Source organism: Nannospalax galili, unplaced genomic scaffold (genome assembly GCF_000622305.1).
Source record: "Nannospalax galili isolate Female #2095 unplaced genomic scaffold, S.galili_v1.0 scaffold2088, whole genome shotgun sequence".
Lineage (NCBI taxonomy): Eukaryota > Metazoa > Chordata > Mammalia > Rodentia > Spalacidae > Nannospalax > Nannospalax galili.
Genome location: NW_008357502.1, coordinates 11,057 through 25,120, shown reverse-complemented (window position 1 = coordinate 25,120; position 14,064 = coordinate 11,057). Strand labels below are relative to the sequence as shown.

At 38.9% G+C, this 14,064-nt stretch overlaps 1 gene segment (V, D, J or C); it reads right to left on the bottom strand.

The window, feature by feature from the left end:
* LOC103751666 overlaps window positions 1–13,839 on the bottom strand; it is a 17,160-nt gene extending 3,321 nt beyond the window's left edge. Inside the window, 2 exon segments of the V gene segment in view lie at window positions 13,297–13,623; window positions 13,791–13,839. Of these exon segments, the coding sequence occupies window positions 13,297–13,623; window positions 13,791–13,839 (376 nt within the window).
* Between the last annotated feature and the right edge of the window lie 225 nt (window positions 13,840–14,064).

Here is a 14,064-nt window from a genome sequence, read left to right as displayed (position 1 = left end):
TTCCATTAATCATAACAATGAGAATGTAAACTTTTGTAGGTTTTCCCCGTTTGCTGTACTTTGTTATTGGAGTCTCAAGAAACTACTACCTTAGATATCAAATATGAAATCTTTGATTATTTGAAAGAGAATGACTCTGATTAGAGCAGAAACTATTATTGCTCGTAGTGCTGAGAATAAGAGTCTGTCAGTGCTCAGCCGTAGACGGAGCATCTGCATAAGACATGGCTGTTGAACACATTAACTCAAAGCAGTACTGGTTATCTACACAAGATATGCACAAGATCAAATCAGGGAGAAATTCCAGCATGGAATTTTGAAAAGCTTCTGAGGCCTCACCCTTAGCACAAGAACTTTGGCTTCTAGGAGAAAAGGAGTCAAATTTCTTTAGGAGTGTGACCACTGGTAGGTTTCCTTTGATCCAATGACTGACCCTCTGCTAATGAGCACATGAACAGCACTAATTGTACTCTATTGTACTCTGATGGTTAAAAATATTAATAAATTAATAAATAAAGAATGGATTTTGGGAAGGAGATGAGATGGGGAGTCCGGGGGGCGGGGGGTGGGCATGGCAGTTGGAATCAGAATTGAGGGTAAATATGATTAAAATATATTCCATACATGTATGATGTTTTCAAAGATTATATTTTAAAAAGCACAGCAGCTCTATCATGGTTGCTTGTATTATAAACTTCTTCCTGAAAATATTTTCAAAAAAGAATGCTTTAAGACACTTGGATTTCAGAGAAGATTGGAGGGTTTTTTGGCACTTGTTTGGTTTGGTTAATCTATTTATACTTTTATTTTGGTGAAATTAACACAAAACCATTAACATTTCCAATTCTTATTTTGTAAAATTAACACAAAACGTTAAATGTCCTCAAAGTATAGTATATTCATCTCAGTATCTGATTATTCATTGGTCTAAACCTTTTCATATGTTTAAAATTTATTACAGCTCAAACTTTCCAGTATGGATTTAGACAATATAAATCAATTTTTTTTCTTTCAGGCCTCTGGGAATTTGTTCTTTCCAGTATGGATTTAGACAATATAAATCTTATTTTTTCTTTCAGTCCTCTGGAAATTTGTTCATATGAACTTGCAACAATGGTGACAGCATGCAAAAACTTATGCAGACTCCATCAGATAAAAATCCAACATACAAATTGGGAGATGTATAACAAGGCTCAACACTAGCCAATGAACTACTGGCAGCAGATTACTGCTGGGTGAGGGAGATGTGCTGGATAGTTATAGTGTCAACTTGACATAACTGGGTTGAGGGAGCCTCAATCGGGGAATTTCCTCCATTGGACCAGCTGTGGGCATGTCTATGCGAGAATTGTCTTGATTGTTGAGTGATGTGGGAGGGTCCAGCCCACTGTGGCCAGTGCCACCCCTGGACAGGTAGCCTGTATGGTATAAGAAAGCAGGTTGAACAGGGCCAGGGAGCAAGCCAGTATGCAGCATTCTTACATGGCCTGTGCTCTAGCTCCTGCCTCCAGAGTCTGGCCCTGAGTTCCTACCTTGGGCTCCCTGATGAACTGTAAACTGGAAGATCTAAGCCAAATAAACACTTTCCTCCCCAAGTTGGTATTGGTCAGAGTGTTTTGTCACCACAATGGAGAAATAAACCGGGACAGGAAAGTAGATATTTTTTTTTGTTTTTGTTTTTTGTTTTTAAAGTGAGTGGCTCTCCATAGGCTGAATAGACTCCAGTGGATTAACTTGCACTGAGTGATATCTGGGTACAAATGCTTGACCAGGTAGAACTTAACATAAATAACAGAATGCATGAAAATCATTCTGTTATGGGGAAATGCATATGTGGGAGGGACTTTAAATTTTACTAATCTCTATTATATGAATTTCACAAAAATTTGATAAAATATTCAAAAATAACAAATAATGTAGTTAAAAATGACAATGGGAAATGAATCTGAACAGAGAGCTCTCAGAAGAGGAAAGAAAAATGGCTAACTAACACCTTGGAAAGTGTTCACCACTTAGGGAAATGTAAATTAAGCCTAGTTTAAGATTTCAACTAACGCCAGTCAAAATGGCTAAGTTCAAGGCGAAAAAAATGACACCAAATACTTGCATGGAATTGGGGTAAAGGGAATGCTCATTCACTTTTGGTGGGATTTCAAACTGGTGCAACCATTGTGGAACTAAATTTCACTTTTAAAATTTATAAGCTATCACTGTAGGCAATTGAGGTGAAAGAAAGGTCATGTGTAGCCAAAAGACACTATAAGGTGACATAGTTTCTGACCTCATTACTATGTCTTTATATCTGCTTTTTAATGAAAAAGCAAGTTTGCATTGAAAATATTTGCCCTGATTTTAGTTATGCATGGGATACAATTTAGTTTCTCATTGGGTTGCAAAGTACTTATCTTTAGATTCACTTTGGATTTCAGGAGACTTACCTTATTGAAATAACTCAGAATTCTACTTCTAGACTCGAGTCTATGAATCATCTCTTCAGCATTAGTTTATAGTAGACTTTCAGCGGTATGTAGACAAAGCATCTGTCATCCATTCTATCCTATTTTCAGGTGGTGTCCTGACCTGCTTATCCTTTCATTTCATAGATACTGTCTAATATATACAACTAAATTTTCTGTAAATATTTTCTTTTTTGATCTGTAAGTGGCCTCAGGTGAAATGGAAGAGTTATATTTCTATGAACAGTATCCTTTGTTTTACTGAGAGATTCTGAGTAAAATATGCTTGATGACAAAAAGAGAATCATATTTATTTGTCCCTTGTACTTCAGTGGCTTCTCTCAGGCTTATGATGTGATTCCTTTTCTAAGTCTTCCTTGTGTCCTGAGGTTTGAATACAGCTAGAATGCTCTACTCACTCTGTGAACATAAGCTATCCAGTAGCTGGATCTGCCTGGTGATGTCTCTCCATCAGGTGCCAAGGGAAAGGGAAACTTTACTACACCTCATCCTCCTGACCCTGGAAAGTTGTTGTTTTGAGGCCAGTACCTGAGTTATATTTGTTTGGCACTGATGAAGATAGTGCATTTGATGGATCATCAGCTGACCATGACAGCAAAATGTGGCCAGACAACTCTCACAGAAGTGATCAGAAACCCCGTAGGCACCCTTGGGTGACAAACATAAACAAGTATCACCAAACCAAATAATGTAAGAGGGAAACTTTAAAAAGAACACTGTATGATCAATAAATGTCTTTGTATATATATATATATATATATATATATATGGATACAAAATAGATGGAAACACTTCAGTAATAATTCAAAAGACATAAATAAATGTATGACTGAGAAGTTCTAGCTACAGATTAAATAGAAAATACATGAACAAAGAGGCCAAAAGATAATGCCCCTAAAGAAATGTTTAAAGCAGAGAAAGATAAGAAGAGACAACAGAAAAAGAGAAAATTGATCCAAATTAAGAAAGTGGAAATATAAGATAAGGAAAAGAAAAAATAGACTGAGAAAAACAGAACACTGAAAATTAAACATTAGGCCATCCAGACCTCCGGGAAAGAAAAAATAGACTGAGAAAAACAGAAGACTGAAAATTAAATATTAGACCATCCAGACCTCTGAGTACTGACAGACCTGTGAGTACTGCCAGTCATGTGGGTTCCATAACTTCATCACTCCCTTCTTCCATCTCAGGTCACAGGGCTGGCTAACGTCACAAGTCCACAGGCACTGAGCAGATCTATGAGTACTACAAGACCTGTGAGTTCTCAACCACCATCATTCCCTGGGTCCACTTCTGCTCCCAGGAGCAGCTTAAGTAAGGAACCTCTGTGCACCTGCCAGAACTGCAAATTCCCTGTTCCCAGCTTCCAATATCCCAGTTCTTACTCATTAGGGTCTAGTTAGGAGTTGAATCAGTATCCTGCTAACCAGGTAAAATCAATTGTAAAGACTCATTTTTCCCTTGATGACATCCCAATCTTCCAAGGCATTGCTGGGGTTCTTCAGCCTGTGCACAAACCCAGGCAAAACCTAGTCAAGAATTACATTTGCCCAGTTTTTTTGTTATCTCTGAACTAGAATCACTCTTTTCTCTTCAAACAAAAATCAACAGAGATCTCTCCACTTTGTCACTAAGATGACAATCAATTTTCTTATTGTGACACATCAGGACTCTGTAGAGAGTCTGTCCAAGAACCTCCAGCTCAGAAGACAAACCTATCTCTAACTGTATTGAGAACACTTCTTATGCAAATTTGCACATTGACACAGAGTGCCCCCAAGACTGAACAAAGCACCATTTAGCTGATCAAAGCATGAGGAATTAGGGTAAGCACAAAGATATAAACACCCAGTCCACAAAGACCATATCATATATCCATATGAAGAAACAATACCAAGAATATAACTCCAGATGCCAAGGTCCCATCAGAAAATCACAAACAGGCATAACCAAGAAACTATATCTACTCCAGAAATAAGGACCCCCATCTCAATGTTTGTTGAGTAACGCAACCTTGGCTCTTACAACATTTCACCCCCTCTTCTACAAAGTTCCCTGAGCTGTGAGCAGATGAGGCTTAATTTATTAGTTTCTGCAATTTCTTATCTACAAGTTAGCCATTGAGAATATAAAGCTTCTGTGGAGGTCTCCCAGTCTTCAGTGGAGGGGGTATGATATAAACCTTGTATTTTTGGCTAAGCACTCAAGATGACACTTATTTTTGTACTGTTTCAAGTTGTGAGTTTCTGTCTGAGAACAACTTCTGTGATGGGGTATGTGAGTTGCACCAATATATGGGTAAAGAGATACTAATTTAGAAGCCAGATTGAAGCTGTGTCCATTTAGCAGAATACTAGTAAATTCAACTTGAAGTCTGTGAGCTCCCTGACCATGGGTTCTTGGTAAGATTTACAGTACAGAGCATGTATTTTCTTATGTTGAGTGGGCTTTAAATTCAATCAGAAAGCAATTGGTAACCCACACAGTGCTTGCACCACTATTGTTTGTATGGGGCATGTCTTCCTATGCTAATCTTATTTTGGATCATAGGGAGCTCAGGTGCACAAGACTGTTGATAACTTTTCCTGCAGCAGACTGCATAGCAACTTCCAGTCACGTAAATGCTAGTCAGAAGACAGAAAGCCTCCTGATTAGTAGTCACCGTGAGCTTGTTCATTAAACTTAATTTCTCTCATATCCTGTGTCCAAAATGTGTTCACCAATCAGGTCTTACATTCAAGGATTTTGGGGCTACCAAAAGCAGTGCTTATAGCCTGCATTGCTTCAAATGCCCACAGGTTTAGGAGAAGATTGATTTTATCCCAGAGACAGATTCTCTCCAGTACATACAGAGTAGGGTGAAATGTTATGGGGCACCCCTGGCATCTTCCAAGATATGGAAGTTGAGGAAATCATTTTCCCCATTCTCTTCTCTGAGTTGAAATGTAGCAGTAAGCGCAGAGCTGACATAGAGATCATGTGTTGTGTGTTGCTTAGTGAGCATTTATACCCTCTAGGCAATTTCTCTCAATTTTATGGTCCCAAAGTAGCAAGTATGAGAGGTGGGGGATGACATTGCAAAGCATATTCCATTGGAGTGGAAAGCAAAGGTTTATTCAGCAGAGGCTATCTGGTTCCAGTCTTTGTCACCAGCTGCAATGTTAGACAAGCTGAAATACCATTGTGCTACTTGCCCTGAAACACATGAACACACAGTGCACAGAAGCTATAAACCGAAACTGTACAGCTGATAGAATGACTCTTCTCTATACTAGCTACTTAGAATTTAGCAGTAATGAAAGTCAGGATCAATTTTAGAGGAAAAAATATCTTAGTGATATTAAAATCCTCTAATAAGAAATATATGCAAGAAGCAGTGAGTGACAAAGACATGAACATGGCCTGTTCTGGGCCATAATCTTATTGACTTTATGAAGCAGACACAGAATATGATTTCATGTGCTAGAGTTTCATATTTTGGACATAATGCAGCTACCTTTTGAGATTTTTAAGTTGCAGGGTGAAGGTTTGGAGGATGAGTTATATACTGCAGGACACATGAAGCTTTATCCAGATATGAATATTGTCCCAAAATTTCTTGCAAAACAACCCTTCAGAGACACTAATGATGTTTCATTCCTATAATCTTATCACTTTAAAATTAGAGTCAATAAGAATTCTGTAAGTTTGAAACCGATCTCCTTTGTAAGTTCCAGGACAACCTGAAATAGACTGAAATACTGTGCCAATTCCCTACCACCACAAATTCTATCCTATCTGCTTTTTCATTGCACAAAAGACTCTAATGAATTAAAAAATATATGTATATCAGTGTATGCCCTGCATGTGTGTAAATGCACCCATGTTGTGCATATGTGTGGAGGTCAGAGGAAGGTATCAGAACCCGTGGAACTGATGTGGGTGCTGGGAATTGAACCTCTGCAAGAACAGTCAGTGCTCTCGATCACTGAGCCATCTCTCCAGCACCTCTAATGACTTTTTTTTTCTAAAACTATTTTTTGAGTCATTCCCTCTTTAAAAACTTTCACGACAAATAATTTATACTCTACAAGACCCTATTGTTGAAGACAGAAAATAGGACATGGAACTTGGAACAATGGAGCTCGAATTGACCTGGAAGGCCCCTTCCTGAAGACTAGCTCTCATTGCTCTGGAGGATAGTATGTAAGCTGCTAAAGGAAAGAATCAGTCAGTGGTCCAACCCCAGCTTTAAAACATTTTATTTACAATTTTAATTTTATTTTATGTTTATGAGTGTATTGCCTGCCTGTATATAAATCCAGTCATATTTTGCAATGCTCAGGGAAGACAGAAGAAGTCATTGGGTTCCCTGGAATTGGGTAATGGGATCTAAACCTGTGTCCTCTGCAAGAGCAGTCCAATGCTCTTAACCCCAGAGCCCTCTCTCTCACCACAATTACTGCCACAACAAACTAAAATGATGAAACAGTGACACTTTTACCTTGAATGTAATCAACAGCTATATACTTGAACTTACAGCCCTCTCAATGAGAGGGAGCAAGGTCTTCCAAGTGAACATTTTGAAACAGTACAAGTTAATACTGGTTATGTGTAAAGAAGGGGTGAGGTTTCTGTTCAAAATCAAAAGGACACAAAGAGAAACAGGGAGAGCAAGAGCAAGAGAGGAAATACATCTGTGGTGTACTTACACAGGTGACAAGCACATTAATGGTGTAGTAGACTGAAAATGGTTTCCATAGTGTCAGTCCTACTTAGCACAACTCTGAAGTTTATAATTCTCTCTCAAGGAGTCAGGTGAACTGCACATTTTTCAAGATTCAGAGAGACTCTGAACCTCTGATTTTCCATCCCCACAATGCTCCCACATTCCATGTCCTGAAGCCCCTTTCACTCATCTTCGACTTCCTTTACTTCTTTCTTGTTCCATACTTTGTGGGTTATAACTTTCTCACTTACCTACTATGAGGATCATTTGACTATATTGGTCTCAAGCAATTAAATATTTTAATTTAAATATGTCAAATAGATAATTCCCAACTCAAACCCTTAATTAATTTATAGCTACCAAGTTTTGATTCATGTGAGGTAAAATCACAGAATCTAATGTTTAGAATATGGATGTCTTCAGACAGTAAGACATTTTTCATTCACCAACAATTCTTGTATTTCCCAATATCTTTCCCATTATTCTCCTAAAGGAGACAAATAAGATGCTTGTCCTGGTTACTTTCCATTACTGTGATACATACACTGAGTAAAACCAACTTGTGTAAGAAAGGGTTCATTTGGCAGAGTTCATCATCAAGGGAAGTCAAGGCAGGTACTCAGGGCAGTATCCTGAAGCACAGACAATGGAGAAACACTACTCACATGCTTGGTCTACTGGACTGTGCCCAGCCTGTCTTCTTATTCAATATTAGGCAACCTACTCAGGGTTGGCACCAACTGGTCCCTCCTACATCACTCAACAATCAAGAAAAATGCCACACAGACATGGCCACACAAGAAAGTACCTCACCTGAGATGCCTTCTAATCTATCCAGGTGTGTCAAGTAGACAACTAAAGCTATCTAGCATAACGCTAAAAAATTTAAAACTCAGGAACCTCTTCTCTGTTGGGTCTAAGAAAGCTTACTGTGCCATCTGATGTTGACTTCATGGTAAAAATTATTTGTTACAGATTCCATTCATTTGGTAAAACAGAAAAAGGAACTAATTTCTTAATACCACAATAAGAGTGATTGATAAAGGTAACTTATATGTTTACTCAACTCAATATGTTTACTCAACCCCTCCTTGAATAAGGATTTATCCATTGTTTGAAGTCCTCATGTAAGAATCATATTTATAATATGCACCATACCTTAGAGGGAACAAAGAAATTGACACAGAAGAGAAGACAAGCAGTGAAAGTTGCCTAAGTTTTTCTGTGTATTCATCTTTTCTAATAGTCATACATTCAGACTATACTGGAAGGGTGGGGCAGAGCTCGTTTGAGTACTGTGATCTGTAATGTGTACAGTCAGGGCTCTGTCTAAGTTCTCCAGTTTCAAAAAGAAGCACAGAAACATCTGTATGGGTCTGAAGAATTGGAGGGATAAGAAAATGAATGTACCAACAATGATTGTTTCCTCTATGAACACACCAGAATACTTCCTCAAATACATTAAGAAATTATGTTGATCAATGGATGTGAAAAAAGTAGGTTTTTCTCCAGGATCTACGACTACTTCAACTATGTGTTTTTGGCTATATTTACTGTATCATAGATGAATTCCCTCCCTGAACTCACTGAGCAGGCCTGAAATCCAAACAGAAAGCTCTTGATTTCATCCAAGAGAACAGTGCCACTACTGTACTGATAGAGATATTTTGTTGGGCCATTCATTGTTGTGGTTGTTAGGCTTTACAGTTGAGTAGGATTATTAATTTCTTTTCACTCTTGGCAGCCTTCATAGTATCCTGTGATATTATAAAAGCTAGTCTTCAGGGATGAGGCTTCCAGATCAGGTCCAGCTCAATTGCTCCAAATTCAGCATTGGAAGTATGGCCCTGTCCTCAGCAGCAGGGCCTTGCCTTCAAGTTGTGGGAGGAAATCAAGGGCTGTGGCAATAGCATCTGTTATTTTGAGTCTCTTGGACTATCCTGACCAACAAAGCAAAGATAATTTTTGCTTACTGGCACTGTGATTTTTGTTTTATAGCCTTCATCTGTGCATATGCACTCATACATAGATATTGTATATGTAATTTTCAATTAACTTATGAACTAAATATGTATCCTTATATTTACAGACACGTGTACCTCACCACTCATGAAAGAAGCTTCTTTTTGTGACAGATGGAAAATATTGAAGTTCCACAACTGGTCAAATGCAGAGAATCAGTGTTTATGAGGTGCCTTGTCCTAAGGGACACACAGCTACAACACATCCTCTATACCTAAGGCTCAGAGAACGTAGTGGAACACAGGACAGAAAGAATATTAATGCAACTGTCACCAGTGATGCTTCCCCATGCAAGGGATGATGATTAACCTAGAAAGCCATAACTGAACCAAAATGCAGCAACTAAGATCCAATAGAGTGCTTATCTCTGTATCTAATGTCTCCAACCAAGGGCTCAGGAACCATTATGGAAGAGGGACTTGAAAGGTTGTATGAACCAGGGGTGGTAGATGACCCAAGGAAACTGTTTTCTGGACGGCTAGGAAGTTACATATATGAACTTACAAGAATGGTAACAGCATGCATAAGGTCCACGTTATGCATTAGGAATGGGATTTCACAGACACTTAGACCATTTGTGGAACTCCTTAATAGTCTCTGCCTATAGCAAAAGAATTGTTTGTGATGAGTGGTAACTGTCATATATGTCTTCAAATATAAGCATCTATATTTAGCATATAGTAAGAAAGAAATTACATTTGTCAATGGATGTGACATCCTTAGAGTTTTCTTTAAGATCTGTGAAGGAACCAGGGAAGTAAAAGGAAAGAAGGAGTCTGGGAGAGAGGAACAGTAGGAACCAGGTGTTATCAAGGGGTAAATGTGTAAGATGGAGGTATTTAAATGGGAGGAGAAGAGGGAGGGTTATACAACGACCTATTGGGTAAAGGGGAAGAAGGCGATAAAGAAGGGGAACTATAGGAGACAAGTGTTACCAAGGATAAGATGGGGAAAATAGGGGGCACTTTGACTGGTGAGGGAAAATGGAGGGTTAGAAAGGGAGAGAGAGAGAGAGAGAGAGAGAGAGAGAGAGAGAGGAGAGACAGCAGAGAGAGAGACAGCAGAGAGAAGTAATGCATAGCTGGTATGAAAAAACAGAGGGAAAAGTATTATTTCAAAGTTTACTGAAAAATTACACATACACCATATCTACATGTATCCATGTGTGTAGCTGGCCTGGAACCCACCATTAATACCAGGTCTGTTCAGTCTCACAGAGTTTCACCTACATCTGCCTCCTGAGTGCTAGGATTAAAGGCATGCCAGTATTCCTGGCTCAATAAACCTTCTAAAGAAAAATGAGGTCAAGAAAGTAAACATAGATCTCTCAAAAGATGAAGTATGAATGGTTGAGGAATATTTTTGAATGTTCAAAATCTTTAGCCATTAAGAAAATGCAAATTAAAACTACTTTGAGATTTCCTTTACACCAGGGAGACTGAGTAAGATACACAGAAGAAATGATGACAAATTCTGTTGAGAATGTGGGAAAGGGGAACATGTATTCACTGCCAGCGAGAGTGAAACTTATACAGCCACTATGGAAACCAGTGTGGCCATTGCCCAGAAAGGTTGAAATTGAAGTAGCACTCTCTTCAACCATACCACCCTTGAGAATATACCCAAAGAACTACATGTTATAACACATATACCTCCTCATTCATGTTCATTGCTACTGTATTCACAATATCCAGGAAATGAAAAGGACTAGATATCCCTCAACTAATAAATGGCTAGTGAAAATATGGTGCATTTATACAATATATTATTCAGCTGTTAAGAAAAATAAATTTTCATGGAAATGGAAATAATCAACCTAGGTCAGGTAAACCAGACCCAGAAAGATAAATGTCACAGGTTCTCCCACTATGAGGGTGCTAGCTTTGAACCTTTAAGTACATGTATTTCAACTAGAAAATCCATACATGTCAGGAAACTAGTAAGAGATGATGTGGGTATGGTGGGTTCATGGGAGGGAAGATATATTTCAGTGGCATAAATGATGAAAGGGGTCTAGGAATAATGGAATAGGAGATGTTAAATTGAGTGAGGAAGGACTGGAGAGATGACTCTGTGGATAAGAGCCCTGGATGCTCTTGCAGAGGACTCAGGTTCTATTCCTAGAGCCTATATGGCAGCTGACCACCATCTGTAACTCCAGTTCCTGGGTAATCTGACGTCCTCTTCTGATCTCTGAGGTATAGGAAACAGATACACTTATATACATGTAGGCAAAACACTCATACACAAAAAATAAAAATAAAATATTTTTAAAAAATTGGTGAGGAATTGGGGGGCAGGGTACAGAAGGGAGGATGGGGAGTGATAACCAACAGTCAAGGACTTTTTGAAAAAGAAATATGGAAACCTACTACTATAGATGCTCTAAGTAGAAGCTTTCTAAGAACATAACCAGATATTTTAGGCTAGAAAATAAAAAACCTAATTCTAGAAATGGACTCCCGTTTTTGGAGCTGTTGAGCACTGGGGTTCCATAGAACTTCAAATAATACTGGCTATTGTGATTGCTCTTGGTTACCCTCCAGAACAGTATAGTAAGATCCTATTGCTAAAGAAACTTAGTATGTGAGTCATAGGACATGAAAAAAATCAGAGTGGTACTGACCTCAAATCTTCATTTCTACTGGCTATTTTCATAGCACTGAAAGGTGCTAAACTTACTGCTGGAAAAGAAAAATAATCAATAACCTGACTGAAGTATGAACTCTGTGGGCTACAATAATGAGTGGTCTGGCCAGATATGCCCACTGGTACACAAGTGGCACTGGGCTTATGTGAGTAACCAATTTCGATCTGATTGGCTTTATACAACATGGAGCCTATACCTGACACTGCTTTGGGGGCCAAAAACCTGTTGCTAGACAGTTCACAGACCATAGAGTAAAACTTTCTGATATTCTACTAAACACACACAGTAGGAAACTAAATCCTAGTGATTTATTGTTATATCCATAGACTAGTGCACCTCTCATTTCTCACCAGAAAAGCTCCTTTTGCACAAATACCCAGCTTATCAACATTCAGAGAATAAGAAATTGTGGAGTTCTCAATCCAAAATGGCAAATCTCTATCACACTCATGCCCCAAAGGTTCAGGTAACATGGGGAAAGAGGGAGCAGAAATATTGTAGGGACCAGAGGGGGTAGATGACTATAAGTAAACAGTGCTCTCAGAACACAATAATACTGCTTCACGTATGACTTCATAGATGATGGAATGGAATGTGCAATTCCTGGGAAAATGCAAGCCAGACAAAATCCCACCATGGAGGCAGGGAGTAGGCCTGAAGCCTTGGTCCTGGCTGAGGAACTATTGGTAACTAACAGATGCTAGGAGAGTCTCTGTTTTCATCAAGATTGTGAATTTGGATAAGTTGACAACTCACCAGTGAATTAAGTGTATTTGGGGAACACAAATTAGATTCCATATGTATTAAAAAATAGTAGTCCCAGCACTTGGGAGGCAGAGGCAAGTGGATCTCTGTGAGTTCAAGGCCAGCCTGGTCTACATAGTGAGTTCCAGGGGCTACAGGGAGACCCTGCTTCAAAAAGACAAAAAAGAGAGTATTCCACTGTAGAAATATGGGAGTTTCTTTTTTAAAATAAATAATTTATTGAGAATTTTATATGTTCATGTAAGGTGTTTTGATCAAATCCATGCCCACTCCCTCCCCTCCAACTCCTCCCATATCTCCCCAATACATTTTTTTCTGCTAACTTCATGTACTCTTTCTTCTTCTTTGATTTATCTATTTTCATGGGCCTTTATACTACTCTAACATTCTACCCTCTGAAGAGGTAACCCTAAAATTTTTAAGGATTAGATTCAAGCTCCCAAATACTTTTGACATTGTTGACCTTTGGAACAGAGTATGTTGCTAAGAGTCCCAAGGACATTTTGACTTTTAGCCAAAAAACTGGCTACTTTTCTTGGGACCTTTTTACTCTAACTGCCTAGCAAACTCCTATCTCCTATTCTTATCACACCATTACATGTCAATCAAACTATTGAACATGCTGCACTAGCTAAGGGAGAAGCAGCTATGCCCTACGGAGCAGACAGTACTTTTAGTTCCAGTCTGTAGCACTGTGGCCGGTAAATTATGCCCCTGTTGACAGTAATAAGTTGCAGCATCTTCAGCCTCCATGCTGCTGATTGTCAGAGAGTAAGAGGTTCCAGACACACTGCCACTAAAGAGGGCTGAGCCTCCAGCAGCCAGTGCCGATGTGCCATAAATCAGGAGATTGGGAGAGAATCCTGTCTTCTGTGGGTACCAGTGCAATCTACTAGTGCCTACACTTGAGATGGCACTGCAGGTGATGATGACTCTCTCTCCTTGAGATGTAGCCAACGAGGCTGGAGACTGGGTGAGCACAATTTCTCCACTGGACACTAAGATCATAATAGGGAGATGAAAAGAAAGAGGTTAGTAGAAGCAGAGACACAAAGATATTTTCATGCTACACAATATGGAGAAGAAACAAAGAAATAACTTAGACATAAATTTTTAATGGGGAAAACGATCCTGAGTTTTGAACTTTGAGTTTATTCTCTCTTACCTTTGACACTGAGTAGCAAAGAAATGAAAATCTGAGTCATAAAGCCCATCCTGTTTTCTGATTTCTCTTTCATGCTATGTATTCTCATCACATAACACAGCCTCTTAAGAGCAGCTAGGAGCTGTTTGTGGTTTCTGAGGAGGAAACATGCAAAGAACAGGGTTTAGGTTGAGCAGCTGTGTGCTTGGTTATAAATACAAGTCGTCCTCACTTATATTTATAGAGCTTTGCAAGGAAGCAATGTTCTTGGTTCCCCCAAACACATGGGGTTTTT